Source organism: Podarcis melisellensis (genome assembly GCF_964234715.1).
Source record: "Podarcis melisellensis genome assembly, chromosome: 15".
Taxonomy (NCBI): Eukaryota; Metazoa; Chordata; class Lepidosauria; order Squamata; family Lacertidae; genus Podarcis; species Podarcis melisellensis.
Window position 1 is genome coordinate 7,475,965 of NC_138532.1, and position 13,174 is coordinate 7,489,138.

The following is a 13,174-nucleotide window of genomic DNA, read 5'->3' on the forward strand; positions in this document are numbered from 1 at the left end:
TCAATGAGATGTATGAATCAGCTAGAAAGGGATCCAGAAAGCTCAAATATGGAGACTGGTGGCCACTAGGGGGAAGCACTTGGTAGTAGAGCATCTGCTTTCCGAGTAGGTCCCAGATTTAATCCTGGCATCTCCAGGTCTGAAATGCAGGAGAGCTGCTGTTGGTCAGTATAGAGGCAATGCTTCCTGTTTAGTTCAGGAATGTAAAGGTAAAAGTAAAGGGACCCCTGACCATTAGGTCTAGTTGTGGCCGACTCTGGGGTTGTGGCGCTCATCTTGCTTTACTGGCCGAGGGAGCCGGTGTACAGCTTCCGGGTCATGTGGCCAGCATGACTAAGCCGCTTCTGGCGAACCAGAGCAGTGCACAGAAATGCCCTTTACCTTCCCGCCGGAGTGGTACCTATTTATCTACTTGCACTTTGACATGCTTTCGAACTGCTAGGTTGGCAGGAGCAGGGACTGAGCAACGGGAACTCACCCCGTTGCGGGGATTTGAACCGCCGACCTTCTGATCAGCAAGCCCTAGGCTCTGTTGTTTAACCCACAGCACTACCCATGTTGAGGAATGTACCATGAGCTAAAACAGAGGCCAAGCCCCATAAACTGTTGGTGGGGCTGCTAGGTTGGCACTGGTCCACATTCTCCATTTTTGGAATGCCCCCCATTGGTGAGGTGCCTCCCCCTTATTAACCTACAGCAGGAATTTAAACAGATTTCTGCTCACCCAGGGATTTGATAGCCGAATGATAACTGCATTTCCAGCAGCCTTGACATTATTAGCTATGAGCTGGTGTGGCAAAACACCCTTCAATGTTTATTACCCACCTTATTTTATTTTTTAATTATATCATTTTGTTGTTTGCTGCCCTGACTTCCTTTGGGAGGCACAGCAGGATAGGAATTTATTATTATTATTATTATTATTATTATTATTATTATTATTATTATTATTCTTTGAGCCTTTAAGGAAAAAAAAAAACATTTAAACTGGGGATGTTGGGGATCGAACCTGGGATTTTCTGCATGCAAAGCAGATACTCTGCCGCTGAGCTACAATTGATCTACCAAGGATATGGAAAGTCAAGGAAGTATTTGGCCAAGTCTTACCAGCTTTTTAATTCAGCACAGCACCCTTTAATCCAGAAGTTATTTTTAAATATATATATTTTAAATTAAATTTTATATTAAGATAATGCTGATAAATTCCAACAAAGAGTTACACGCTTAAACTAGCCCTATATAAGCAAAAAATAATAATGTAATAATGAGTGGGGACACTCAAATAACTGGAATTGCTGAATACTTAGCCAGTGCTTCAACTATCTGTGACACAGCCTCTCCAAAAGTGATGATAAATACAGTGGTTTCGTTTTTGAAATGTATATATATATATTTAAAAATAAACAAAATATCAGCCAACAGGTTTCAGAGAAAGTAGATTTATTTTTCTGTACAAGGGTAAAACAGGAAGAAAAAGTTCAAAGGCCACTTAAGAAAATACATCCCACCCCTCTTTCAAATCAAAGAGAGGAATCACACCTGTCTTATGTTATCTCCTCCTTCCCCATGACCTGTGCATAAGGAATGACGAGAGGCAAAGTGTAGCCCCCTCTCCCCCACCCCACAACCTCCCCCCCCACTTCTAATGCAGCTACGTGGAAAAGGCAAAAACACCTTTGTGCTCTGAAAGCCACAAGTCGCATCGACACCATACATTTAAAGCACTCTTGCACCGCTTTGAACAGTCACGGCTCCCCTCTAAGAATCCTGCGAACTCGAGTTTGTTAAGGCTTCTGGGAACTATAGCTGTATCCTATACAACTCTCCATACCCTCAAACTACAGTTCCCAGGATTCCGTTAGGAAAGCCCTGGTTTTTGTAGGAGTGCTTCAAAATTCATGGTGTGGACACGGGTTTTGGTGGGGAGTGTCTTCTGCAGCAGCCAGGAGGTTTCCATTTAAGTCTTACTGTAAACATGGACTCTAGGTTTTGCGGAGAAGAACCCTGCGATTGGTCTAGATCAGGCGGTGTTGGGGAGTTCATTAGGCCTGCTAAAATAGCCAAGGGACTTGGGGTTGGGGTCATCACCCAGCAATTGGTTCTGACCAGTATTTCCTAGACGAAGGGAAGACTTGGCATCGTAACGTCCTGTTGTAGGAACCAAGTGCGAGAGACTTGTGTTGTCCTTGTAGGATGTCCTCTGCTCCTAAGCCCTTTTGTGTGCCGAAGGACCGAGACAAACGCAGAACCTGTTACAGGTTTCACCAACCTTCCCCCAAAATTTGCCCCCAGACCGGGGACGCACAACAAGGCCAGCCTGTTGGCACTAGGTACAATTCCCCCCTTTGCCTCCTTCAAGGAGGAGACAGTCCCTAGTGGGAAGTCTCTGAAGCTGGGGGCACGAGTTTTAGTGTGGACCCCTCGCCCAGGCAATCATCTATGTCAGTAGAAGGTCTGCTTTGGGGGAAGTGGGAGGCTGGACGTCACACCAGCTCATCCAAGAGGATGCTAATGCTCTGGTGAGGCTCCGCAGGGCCTGCGATGGGCTTGTTGCACATGGGGCAGACGCAGCGAACTTCCAGCCATTTCACGAGGCACCTGCAGCCAAAATGGAAGTGGGAGAGGGAGATGGGGAGAGAGAGGTGTAATTTGACAGCATTAAAAGCTGAGCTGCTATAGATTAGTTGGAAGAGCATGAGACCCTTAATCTCAGGGCCATGGATTGGGCCAAAGACTGCTGCATTGCAGAATCCAACCCTATGATTCTAGGATGATGTTTTAGCTCAAAGGTAGGGGTAAACTTCAAGGGATGCAGGTGGCGCTGTGGACTAAACCACTGAGCCTCTTGGGCTTGCTGATCAGAAGGTCAGTGGTTTGAATCCCTACGACGGGGTAAGCTCCCGTTGCTCGGTCCCTGCTCCTGCCAACCTAGCAGTTTGAAAGCATGTCAAAGTACAAGTAGATAAATAGGTACCATTCCAGTGGGAAGGTAAACGGCGTTTCCGTGTGCTGCTCTGGTTCGCCAGAAGCGGCTCAGTCATGCTGGCCACATGACCTGGAAGCTGTACGCCAACTCCCTCGGCCAGTAAAGCGAGATGAACGCCGCAATCCCAGAGTTAGGGGTCCCTTTACCTAGGGGTAAACTTCACAAATATGGCCCTCTGTCAGGCCCTTGGGAACCTCCCTAAGTCACGCCCCCTCCCAGTCACACCTATTCTCCCCTGGCTGTCCCCTCACTGGCCTTGCTTTTTTCAGGGCTAGAATATGACCTTGAGCTCTGGCAGTGCCTCTAACCTTGCTTTGATGGCATTGCAGGGCAGGCTGGGCGAGTGTGTAGAAACTAGAAGACTCTGAAGGCAACATTCACATTCATCCCTCTGCCCATTTTTGCTTATGGCCCTCCCCCACCACTGGCACACAGGCCCTATGAGGTTGCTCTGAAGGAATTGCAGCTCTTGGGCTCAGAAGGGTTCCCTAGCCATGAGGTAAGGTATAGCCTGGCCCACAGAGAATGCTATGAATCTATGCATGCATGTGCATGTTCTCAGCAGACATGTGGCACTGGAACTAGCATGTGTGCATGTTGCTTCCAGCATTTCTGGTTGCACAGGAGCCCGCAAGTGTGCAGACAGAGCCTCCAGTGGCCCAGCTGCTGCAATTCTCCTCTTCCTGCCTCTTCTGCTCCTATCCACAGCCAGACAGGGAGGCAGGGAATGCAAGCTGCAAAGTGATCCTAGAACTGGCTTCTCCAAGTCACTTGCTCCCTGTTACCCCACTGCCTTGCCATGGCTCCCGATTTCTCTTTGGAAAACGCCAGGGGTCGGCTTGCACAAGCCAGCTGGGATTTTAACCCCAGGCGACAGCAGGTGCTGTGCTTGGCCTGACTCCCAGGGTTCTGGCACCTGCTGCATGGAGAGGATGCCAGGGGGTTAATGAATGGTTTGAACACAAGTTTATGGGCCCAGACAGATAATAATGGAGCCACAGTTCATCCAGAACAACCTGGATTAGAATTGGGGATTCTGGGCTCTGTGAGCAACTGCCCTGTGTTGATCGTCTGGGCTGTTATTCAGTCTACTCCTGGGCTGGTCGACAAGACAGGAAGATATCTCTAAAGCAGCAGCGACTAATTTGGTGCCACCCAGATGTTGCTAGACTCCAACTTCCCTCACCCCTCACCATTGACCTTGCTGGCTAAGGGCCGATAAGAGCTGGAGTCCCATCAACATAAGAAGCACACCTTGTTGGCTACCCCTGCGATAGAGGGTTTCTTCTTTGAGCTGGGACTTTGCCTGAGGCTCGGCAGTGTTGGGGGGCTGCCCCACCCACCATTTGCAAGCTGGTCAAGTGGAGGCGGTCAATTGGCAATTCAAGCCCTGAAATAACCCGCCAAACACTTTCAGGGACAGGGGAAGGAGCTTGCAATCTCAACATGTTCATGGTGGGTAAGCCCTTAAAAAACCCCCAAAGCATCCTCCCCTTTTAATTTCGTTCCAGTTCTGTTTTTAATATAGCTTTTTAAGGCCTGCTGCTTTTGCTCCTAGCACTCTTGACACTGACATTAGTGAGGAAGGGGGGGGGGTAACCCTATGAAGGATAGAATCCTGTGAGGATTCAATCTGCCATCAAGGCAGCTGTTGGAAAGACAAATATTTCAAGCACGTTTGAAGCCCATGGCTCCCCCACAAAAGACTCACGGCAACTGCAGTTTACCCTTCACAGAGCTACAATTCCCAGCACCCTTAATAAACTACAATTCCTGGGATTCTTCAGGGCAATGTGCTTTAAAGGAAATGTGTGTATGGGGCCTGTGGGGCAGGAGTTGTCCTGACCCCCTGCCTGGAACATCATCACCAACTCTGTTTCCAGCTCTAATTTAGTTGGGGGGCTGTTTCCAGACAAAGAATGATCTTTATTAAGGGCAAGACAGCCAGAACTGCCACAGACATTGGCTGCAACTGCAACTTGAGCTTGCTTTCCCCTCCTCCCGTCCATTCCCTTTTTCCTTTCATGCTACATCTTTTGTTTTAGATTGAGAGGTCATATATGTATATAGATATATATATCTTTAGCCTTTGGGAATAGACGGTGTGGTATAAATGCCACAAACAAATAAATAATACGTAAATTTCCCACAAGCCCTCCAAGAAAGGGGGTGGGGAGCAGTAGACAATATGCTGCAAACCAGCCAGTAAAGCTGGCAGCTTTTCTTTATATATATAAAAAAGGTAATAAGAAAGAAAACAAATAGAAAACTTAAAAGAAGGAGGGGGAAGAGTAAGACACCACCCCCATGCCAAAAGTATAAGCTCCCTCCCTTCAAATCATTTTACCTTGGGTTGTGAATGTGATCTGTGTGGGAGGCACGTTCACAACCCGCAGCGTTCGCAACCCGCAGCGCACGCGTGGGTTGCGATTCGGTGATTCTGTGCATGCACAAAGCGCGATTTAGCACTTCTGCGCATGTGCGACCGCCAAAACCCGGAAGTAACCTGTTCTGGTACCTCCGGGTTTTGGCGCGTCCGTAACCTGAAAAAACGCAACCTGAAGCATTTGTAACCCGAGGTATGACTGTATTTTGCCTCAGGGGTTCAGCCAAAATCTGCCCCCCATTTAACTATCTTCCCCTCAGTTGAAACAAATGTAAGCCTCATTTCGATGGGTTCTTTGTTCCTACTCTTGGCTTGGCAGATGTTTTAGCCCACCTTAAGGTGCAGAGCGGATAATAAACAATCCATCAAGCAAACAATAGGTGCAACCCTGGCTCCCTTCTGACCGCCGGCAATGGCTCTGAGCCTTGGCATGTCACGGTCCGGTTTGATCCAGGCCTCGGCCCACTTCTGCCAACCTCCCGTCTCGCAAAGATGCCCTCCCTCCCCGCAGCCCAAGAGGTTTTCAGAAACAAAAGCCAGGCTCCCTCCCCTCGCCTCTTTCTGTGGGCAAAGGCGCCCATCTCCTCTCCCCAGCCGCATGCACCAAAGGGCGTTAACTGAACGCCGGGCGTCTTGCCAAGCCGAGAGGCACAAAAGCAGCTATTTGGCCCATCCTTGGCAGCTACTCACTTTCTGTGGAAGGCATGTTGGCATGGCAACACTCCCAGCTCATCTTTCACTTTAAAGTCTTCTAGGCAGACGGCACAGGTCTGCTGTGGAGAAAGGGCGCGGGGGGTGGGGGAGAGAGAAGAAGAGGCGTACATTACAAAGCTGTCTCCTGCGTGCCCACCCACGGCAGATCTCAGTGCGAAAGGCGGGCCTTGTCATGTTTTGCAAAGGCTGGGTGAGAAACAGGAGTTAGAACGGGGCAGAGTCAGAGGAACTGCCCAGTTTTGCTTCTGCCAAATCATTTGACCCAGTTGCCGTGGAAGAGACACAGCTCAGGGATTGTCCATCTGCCTTGCATGCAAAAGGTCCCAGGTTCAGTTCCTGGCATCTTCAGGGCACGGCTGGGTACTATTGCAATGCGCTCTACCTTTGATGGTGACTCGGAAACTGCAATTAATCCAGAATGCGGCAGCTAGACTGGTGACTGGGAGCGGCTGCCAGGACCATATAACACCAGTCTTGAAAGATCTTCATTGGCTCCCAGTACGTTTCTGAGCACAATTCAAAGTGTTGGTGCTGACCTTTAAAGCCCTAAACAGCCCAGGCCCAGTATACCTGAAGGAATGTCTCCACCCCCATCGTTCAGCCCGGACACTGGGGTCCAGCGCCGAGGGCCTTCTGGCGGTTCCCTCATTACGAGAAGTGAGGTTACAGGGAACCAGACAGAGGGCCTTCTCGGTAGTGGCGCCCACCCTGTGGAACACTCTCCCTTCAGATGTGAAGGAAATAAGCAGCTATCTTCTCTTTAAAAGACATCTGAAGGCAGCCCTGTTTAGGGAAGTTTTTAATATTTAATGCTGTACTGTTTTTAACACTTGATTGGGAGCCGCCCAGAGTGGCTGGGGAAACTCAGCCAGATGGGCGGGGTATAAATAAATAAATAAATAAAATAAATAATAAAATGTTGTCCTGGGGTTGTGTTGATTTGTGTGGATCCATGGCAAATTTCATTTGGGCTGCAGCAACTGGAGGAGGCTACCCTGGTCCGATAAAAGCTGCATGGCTGCCCTGACTGGTTTTTTTTAATGACCGGCAACAACTCTTCAGGGTCTCTGGCAGAGGTCTTTCATGTTACTTACTACTCATGATGTCAGGGAAGAGTTAGAAGTTTCCAATTTATCAGAGGGAGAAAGCATTCCCCGAGGGGGGAAGGAGAGCAGTGAATCTAACAGAAGAGAGCAAGAGGAACAACAGGGAGGGACCGGCTGTTCCCAGAAAAGGCAAGGGTTCAGTTCTAACTCAGATTGGGAGGAGGGGAGATACAGGCCAGCTCTAGCCAGGAGGTTAGAAAAAAGAGCAGGAAAACGAAGGGAAAGGCGCCTTCGCCATTTTGAGGGTGGCTGGTCATGGAGAAGCAGAGCTCAGAAGGTATCTGAAAGAAGTGACTCTGAGGAATAATATTTAAGAACCGTTTATAAGATTGTTTTGTTAATAATCAATAAAAAGTTATAAAAGAACAAGAAGCGTTTGTGTGGTGATCTGAAGAGGACAACGACCAGGCCTGACACACGAGGTGCCCAAGATTCAACCTGGGACCTTCTGCATGCAAAGTAAAAAAAACCACACGAGCTCTACTCTCTTAGGATTCCTTCTTTCCTTCCTGCCAGGGATTTTGCTTCAGGTTCACTGATATTCCCTGAATAACAGTTTATCTGTGTGTTTAGCAAATTTTGATTTGTCTTCTATGGGAAGATGCAAGACAGAAAAAGGAGGTGCTGCTTCACATAGCACATAATGCAAGCCATGGCACTTGCTCCTCCAAAATAAGAGTTAAAAAGAGTTTAGACAAATTCATGGAGCCTAGCAATGGCTACGAGCCATGATGGCTATGCACAGCTTCTAGTGTCGGAGGTAGTGTGCCTTGAAAAGACAATTAAGGGAAAGCTTAATGAAGGATAAAGCTATCAGTGGCTGCTGGTTATCATAGCTACATACCGTGTCCAATTGTGGGCACCACAGTTTAAGAAGGATGTTGACAAGCTGGAATGTGTACAGAGTAGGGCAAACTAAGAGGATCAAGGGTCTGGAAAGTAAGCCTTATGAGGAACGGTTGAAAGAGCTGGGTATGTTTCACCTGGAAAAGAGGAGACTGAGAGGAGATAAGATAGCCATCTTCAAATATCTCAATGGCGGTCACATGGAAGAGGGAGCAAACATTTTGTGTCTTATGTAGATTACCTCTATCTTTAAACTTTTTGCACCATTTTCAATTTAGAAAGAGTAAAAATTTTGAGGTCTTAGAACAAAGGAAGGAAGTCAATATGTGTATATGCACGTAATGATTAGAATGATGATATGGTTTTATTTGTAGATGTGTGTTTTTTGTTTGTTTGTTTGTTTGTTTCTCTTGTATTTTGTTTTCTTGTTTGTACTGTTTTATTTTGGATTCAATGTTTGTAATTTCTGTTGTAATTCTGCATTGAAAATAAAAATAAAAAAACTGGAAGAGGGAGCAAGCTTGTTTTCTCCTGCTCTGGAGGCCGGGACTCGAATCAATGACTTCAAGTTACAAGAATGGAGATTCCAACTTTCTGACAGTCAGAGCTGTTCGACAGTGGAATGGACTCCCTCAGGAGGTGATGGAGGTTTTAAAGCAGAGGTTGGATGGACATCTGTCTTGGATGCTTTAGTTGAGATTCCTGCATTGCAGGGGGTCGGACTAGATGACCCTTGGGGTCCCTTCCAACTCTACAATTCTATTATTCTCTCTCCACTGCCAGAGGCAGTATGACACCGTTTGCTGGGAATCACAAGTGGGGAGAGTGTTGTTGCATTCCGACCCCGATTTTGAGCTTCCCATAGGCCTCTGGTTTACCACTGTGGCCTCTGGCCTGATCCAGCAGGGCTCTTCTTACGTTCCCTTCCCCATGTGCCCCAGAAAGAAACTGCAAGGGAGCCTTGCTTTCTAAATTTTGGTTAAAAGCCAGCCCCTTTCATCTACCAAAGTGGATTCTATACTCACCCCATGTAAGTTTAGCTTTCTGGCATCACCTTTTAAAACGACCTGAGAGGAAGAAAGGAAAGAGAAGGAGGCAGATTAGCATCAGGGCACCAGAAATGAATGATCAGGGCATGTATTTTAATCCTGCTGACTACTGTGCAGACAGACAGTGACTGCTGCTGAACACTGAAAACCTTGGTTTATACAGAAACCACATAAATCACACAGGCAGACTTGCTGGGTGGGGAGATCTGGCCCAGATAATTTGGGCTTTGGCAAACTTCCCCATTGTTTCTCTCTTTGCTCAAACTTTTCCGTCCTTTCTGATCAGCACATAGCTTTGACTCTTCGTGGAAACGTCTGCTGTGCAAGCGCATTTCTGCAACACAGCAGCGCCCTGCAAAAGCCACACTGAGGTCTGAGATGTGTGGGTATTGGTGAGTGAAGGTGTACATCAAAGCAGTTCGTGGGTGGAAGGACAACTGCAAACTACTGATTGCCAGGTTATTCTGACAAAAACAGAAAAAGTGATGGAAACTGCCGATGTTCGCTTATTCATCTCACATCCGGAACATAAATCACTCTGTTGGTATTCACGGTTTGCCCCCACCCCAGCCCACAAATGATATGCAATTGGTGATACATAATTGTCATCGAATGATTTGAATTGTGTTTCCTTTGCACTGAAAGGAATGTTGTGGAAACAGTCACCTCATACATTACACTGAATCTGTCAATCTATGTGAATAAATACGCAAAATCCATCAAATAGCAGAGTGGAAACTGAGCCACAACAGAACGGAAGCAGCACAGATTGTCATGAAAATAACCAGTGCTTTTTTCCTGGGGCTCCTCAAGAGTATGCAGTACTGGTACCCTTTCCTCCCAAATGTTAAAAGTGTGGCACTTAACAACTTCATTCTTAGTAATGCCAACTTTCTTCCAATTAAAAAAACCACAGGAAACAACTGTCTTCTTACATCCAGAATGCTGATAGGTAGGGCTGTGGAAAGATTAATATTGCACACCTAACACCAACCACTGTCTCTGCATGCTAATCAGAGTGCAAGTTGGTAGGGGCGGGCAGACAAGTTGCTACACCAGCCTGAAGTTGGCACAACAACCAGGCCTCATGCCGTCATGTGTTGGCAATACAGCAGGCTCAGGATTCCTTCCCTGCCTCTGGAACATGGCATTTTGGGTCTTCCTGCTGCTGGTGGGTTCCTAACCAGTAGCACTTCCCCATGTTTGGTAGGTGGAAAGTGGCCCTCCACACTACCTGAATGAGGCCGGTGTAATTCTGTAGGCAGAGGCTGGCAGGACCGAGAGCCTTCTATCCCTCTCCCTTCTATCCCTGCCCAAAGGGGAGATTGCATTGCTCTGTTCCTTCAGATTGCTTGGTTGGCTGGTTGTCAGGTGTTTGGGAAGTGCTGTACAATGGGGGCACAGAAGCAGGTGCCCGAAAAGCCACTTTTCGCCAAGCTATGCTTTTATGTGCCCCACACCTGGCGTCACTTGTAGGGCAGGAGGCTGCAGCTTGCACAAAATGGTCTTGCAGGGAAATGGGAACACTTGGTGGGCCAGATTAAGCCTATGGGACAGAGCTTCCTCACTTCAGGCATATAGAATTTCAGCTTTACATGGCTATGCTAGGGATACAAGATTGGCAAAAGATTTCCTGCTTTGTTCTAGATTATGAACATCTCACTTCCCGTTGCACACTAAGGTGCTGGCAAGCCCAGAAAGAGGCATCTCGGCTCCTTCCCACACCTGCTCAGGAACTAAACCATTCCCTTGATCATAGTTTGGAAAGCAAAAGGGGAAAAAATATTTAAAACCAGGTCATAGCCCTGTTACCTCTTTGTATCCAAATCTTTCACTCTGTGCCTGATGTCGAAGTTTACTGCAGAGGGAAAGGGAACATTTTTAAAGTTAACAGGAAAAACCCAAACATGCTAAAAAACTTCTAATAAAGGAGAGACTACCAGCTTCTAAGGCAATCTGCTATGCTAGCAAACAGCTCATACCATCCAGCAGTTCTTCCTTATGCTTACGCTAAATCCAGTGTGGAGAACCGTTGGCCCTCCAGATGTTGCTGAACTACAATTCCCATCATCCTTGGCCATGCTTGTGGGGCTGATGGGAGTTGCAGTCCAGCAGCATTTCAAGGCTTGTTTACTGTGCACCCATTTTTCAATCACTCGGTCCCACAAAGATACTCTACTTACGGTCTTAGGTGACCTGTGTGATTCCAGGCAAACTGACGACTTCCCCTGCTCTCACAGAAACCTAATGCAAACATACTGCCAGTTTTGCCCTCTATTTGTAACAATGTCATGCCTTCAGAGCAGCTGATCTGCATCAGAGTTTTTATCAACACATGGAAGCAAAGGCAGGATAGTTGTTAAGGCCAAGAAATCCCTAAACATTGGAACTCCCTGCCTATTGACAGCAGGCAGGCTCCTTCACTGTACTCTTTCCAGTGCCTGCTTTTAAAACATTTTTGTTTAGTCAAGCCTGTCCAGGCATATGGAAGCTACATGTGTTAATCTGTTTTTAGTTTATTGTTGATTTTAATCGGCTTTTGAATGTTTTTCAATATGTGGTTTTAACGGCCTTTTATTGATAATGCTTTCCCTCTTTTCTTGTTGCAAACTGCTTTGAGGGTTTATTACGATCACGTGGCATATACAGGTCGTTAAATAAAAATAAATGAACTGTGATGTCAAAGACAAGCGGCAAGGCTTTGTTATCTTAAACTGGCAACATCTCATTTGATTGCAGTAATTTTATATGTGGGGCTGCCTTTAAAGATTATTTTACAAGAACTTATATTTAAAAGTGTATGCATGATGTGTTTCCCAATGAATCCAGGTGCTTTTGAAGTAGATTTAAATATTTCTGCAATTGATTAATCTTAACCAGGGAGGGGGAGCGTCATTTTGCTTGCGGGCCGCATTCTCTCCTGGGCAAATTTCTGAGGCATGAATGCCACTGCAGAGCAATGCCAAGAGCAGAGGTGTCTAGAGTAATGGTACATTGCAGCCACACAAACGTCGTAGGTTTCTACACATGTGCGCAAACGTGCCCTCCATCCAGGTGAGCAGGCAGCATTAAGGACACATTCCTACCCGACAGAAGCACGCAAGGAGTATGAAAAGGAAGATAAGTAAGGGGTGTGGCCTGGAAACAGGGGTGTGGCCTAATGAGAATCCCGAGGGCCAGATTTGGCCCCTGGGCTTGCGGTTCCTCACCTCTGTACTAAGCAATTTACCGTATTTTTCACCCTATAGGACGCACCGGCCCATAGGACGCACCTAGATTTTTTTGGGGGGGGGGGAATCAAGGGAAAAAAAATTATTTCCCCCCCCAGGATCGCGCAGCCATACCCAAGTTAGAAGAGGGAGACGGAGCGCTCCGTCTCCCTCTTCTGCCTTCAGGGACAGCCTCTCTAGCCTCCATGGGGCAGCGGCTTGCCCCGCTGTCCCCAGAGCTTGTGGGGCTGGCGATGGGGAGAAGCCTCCAGACCAGCCTCCAGACCAGGTCGGGGAATAGCGGGATGGTGGCGCTTCGCCTCCCCGCTGTCCCCCGAGCTTGTGGGGCTGCCCGATATCTGCACCAATAGGGATGCAGGCTGCTATCCGCACGCCTGGGGAGCCTACATTCTCTATGGACCTCTGAATGATGGCTTATCGCCACAGACTGGGAGGCTGGTTTTCCAGAGAGCCGTTCGGCAGAAACAAAAACAACAACCAATTGGTCCCAGGCAGATGACACTTGCTGGGATTGGTTGCACAGAGTCATTCCTGCTTCCAGAACTTTTTTCCCCTAGGACTGCAAAGCAGAGGAAAGTGCGAATGCAACAGGTCAGCCATATGCTTCAAGATTGGGAGCTCAATGGAAAACACGCTTGAGCTGCCCCTGGGCAGGCAGTTAAAATGCTCAAGGGATGCTGGCAATGAACCTGCCTCCAATCCTGAGGCTTAGAACTTTTGGTCAAGGCTCATTCAGACACCTCGCCAGGACAAACACCCATTCACTGCTGTGGAAGTCAAACCGGCTGGCCTGAGCTGCTGGAGGCAGGAAACAGACAGTGAATAATAGGGCTGGGCTAGGGGCCACCACATGGGAA

The 13,174-nt window shown here is 47.6% G+C and overlaps 1 protein-coding gene across 2 annotated transcripts in view; it reads right to left on the reverse strand.

Moving 5' to 3' along the window:
- Positions 1–2,041: 2,041 nt before the first annotated feature.
- Positions 2,042–13,174, reverse strand: part of RNF122 (ring finger protein 122) — a 35,210-nt gene continuing 24,077 nt past the window's right edge. The window contains exons 3-6 of one of the 2 annotated variants that reach the window (XM_081891230.1): positions 10,900–10,945; positions 9,064–9,105; positions 6,063–6,142; positions 2,042–2,598 (exon numbers count right to left, since the gene is read on the reverse strand). In XM_081891230.1, the coding sequence (XP_081747356.1) occupies positions 2,484–2,598; positions 6,063–6,142; positions 9,064–9,105; positions 10,900–10,945 (283 nt within the window). In that variant the 3' untranslated portion in view covers positions 2,042–2,483. Of the gene's footprint in view, positions 2,599–6,062; positions 6,146–9,063; positions 9,106–10,899; positions 10,946–13,174 lie in introns of both variants that reach the window. The other variant, XM_081891229.1, reaches the window with a different exon arrangement.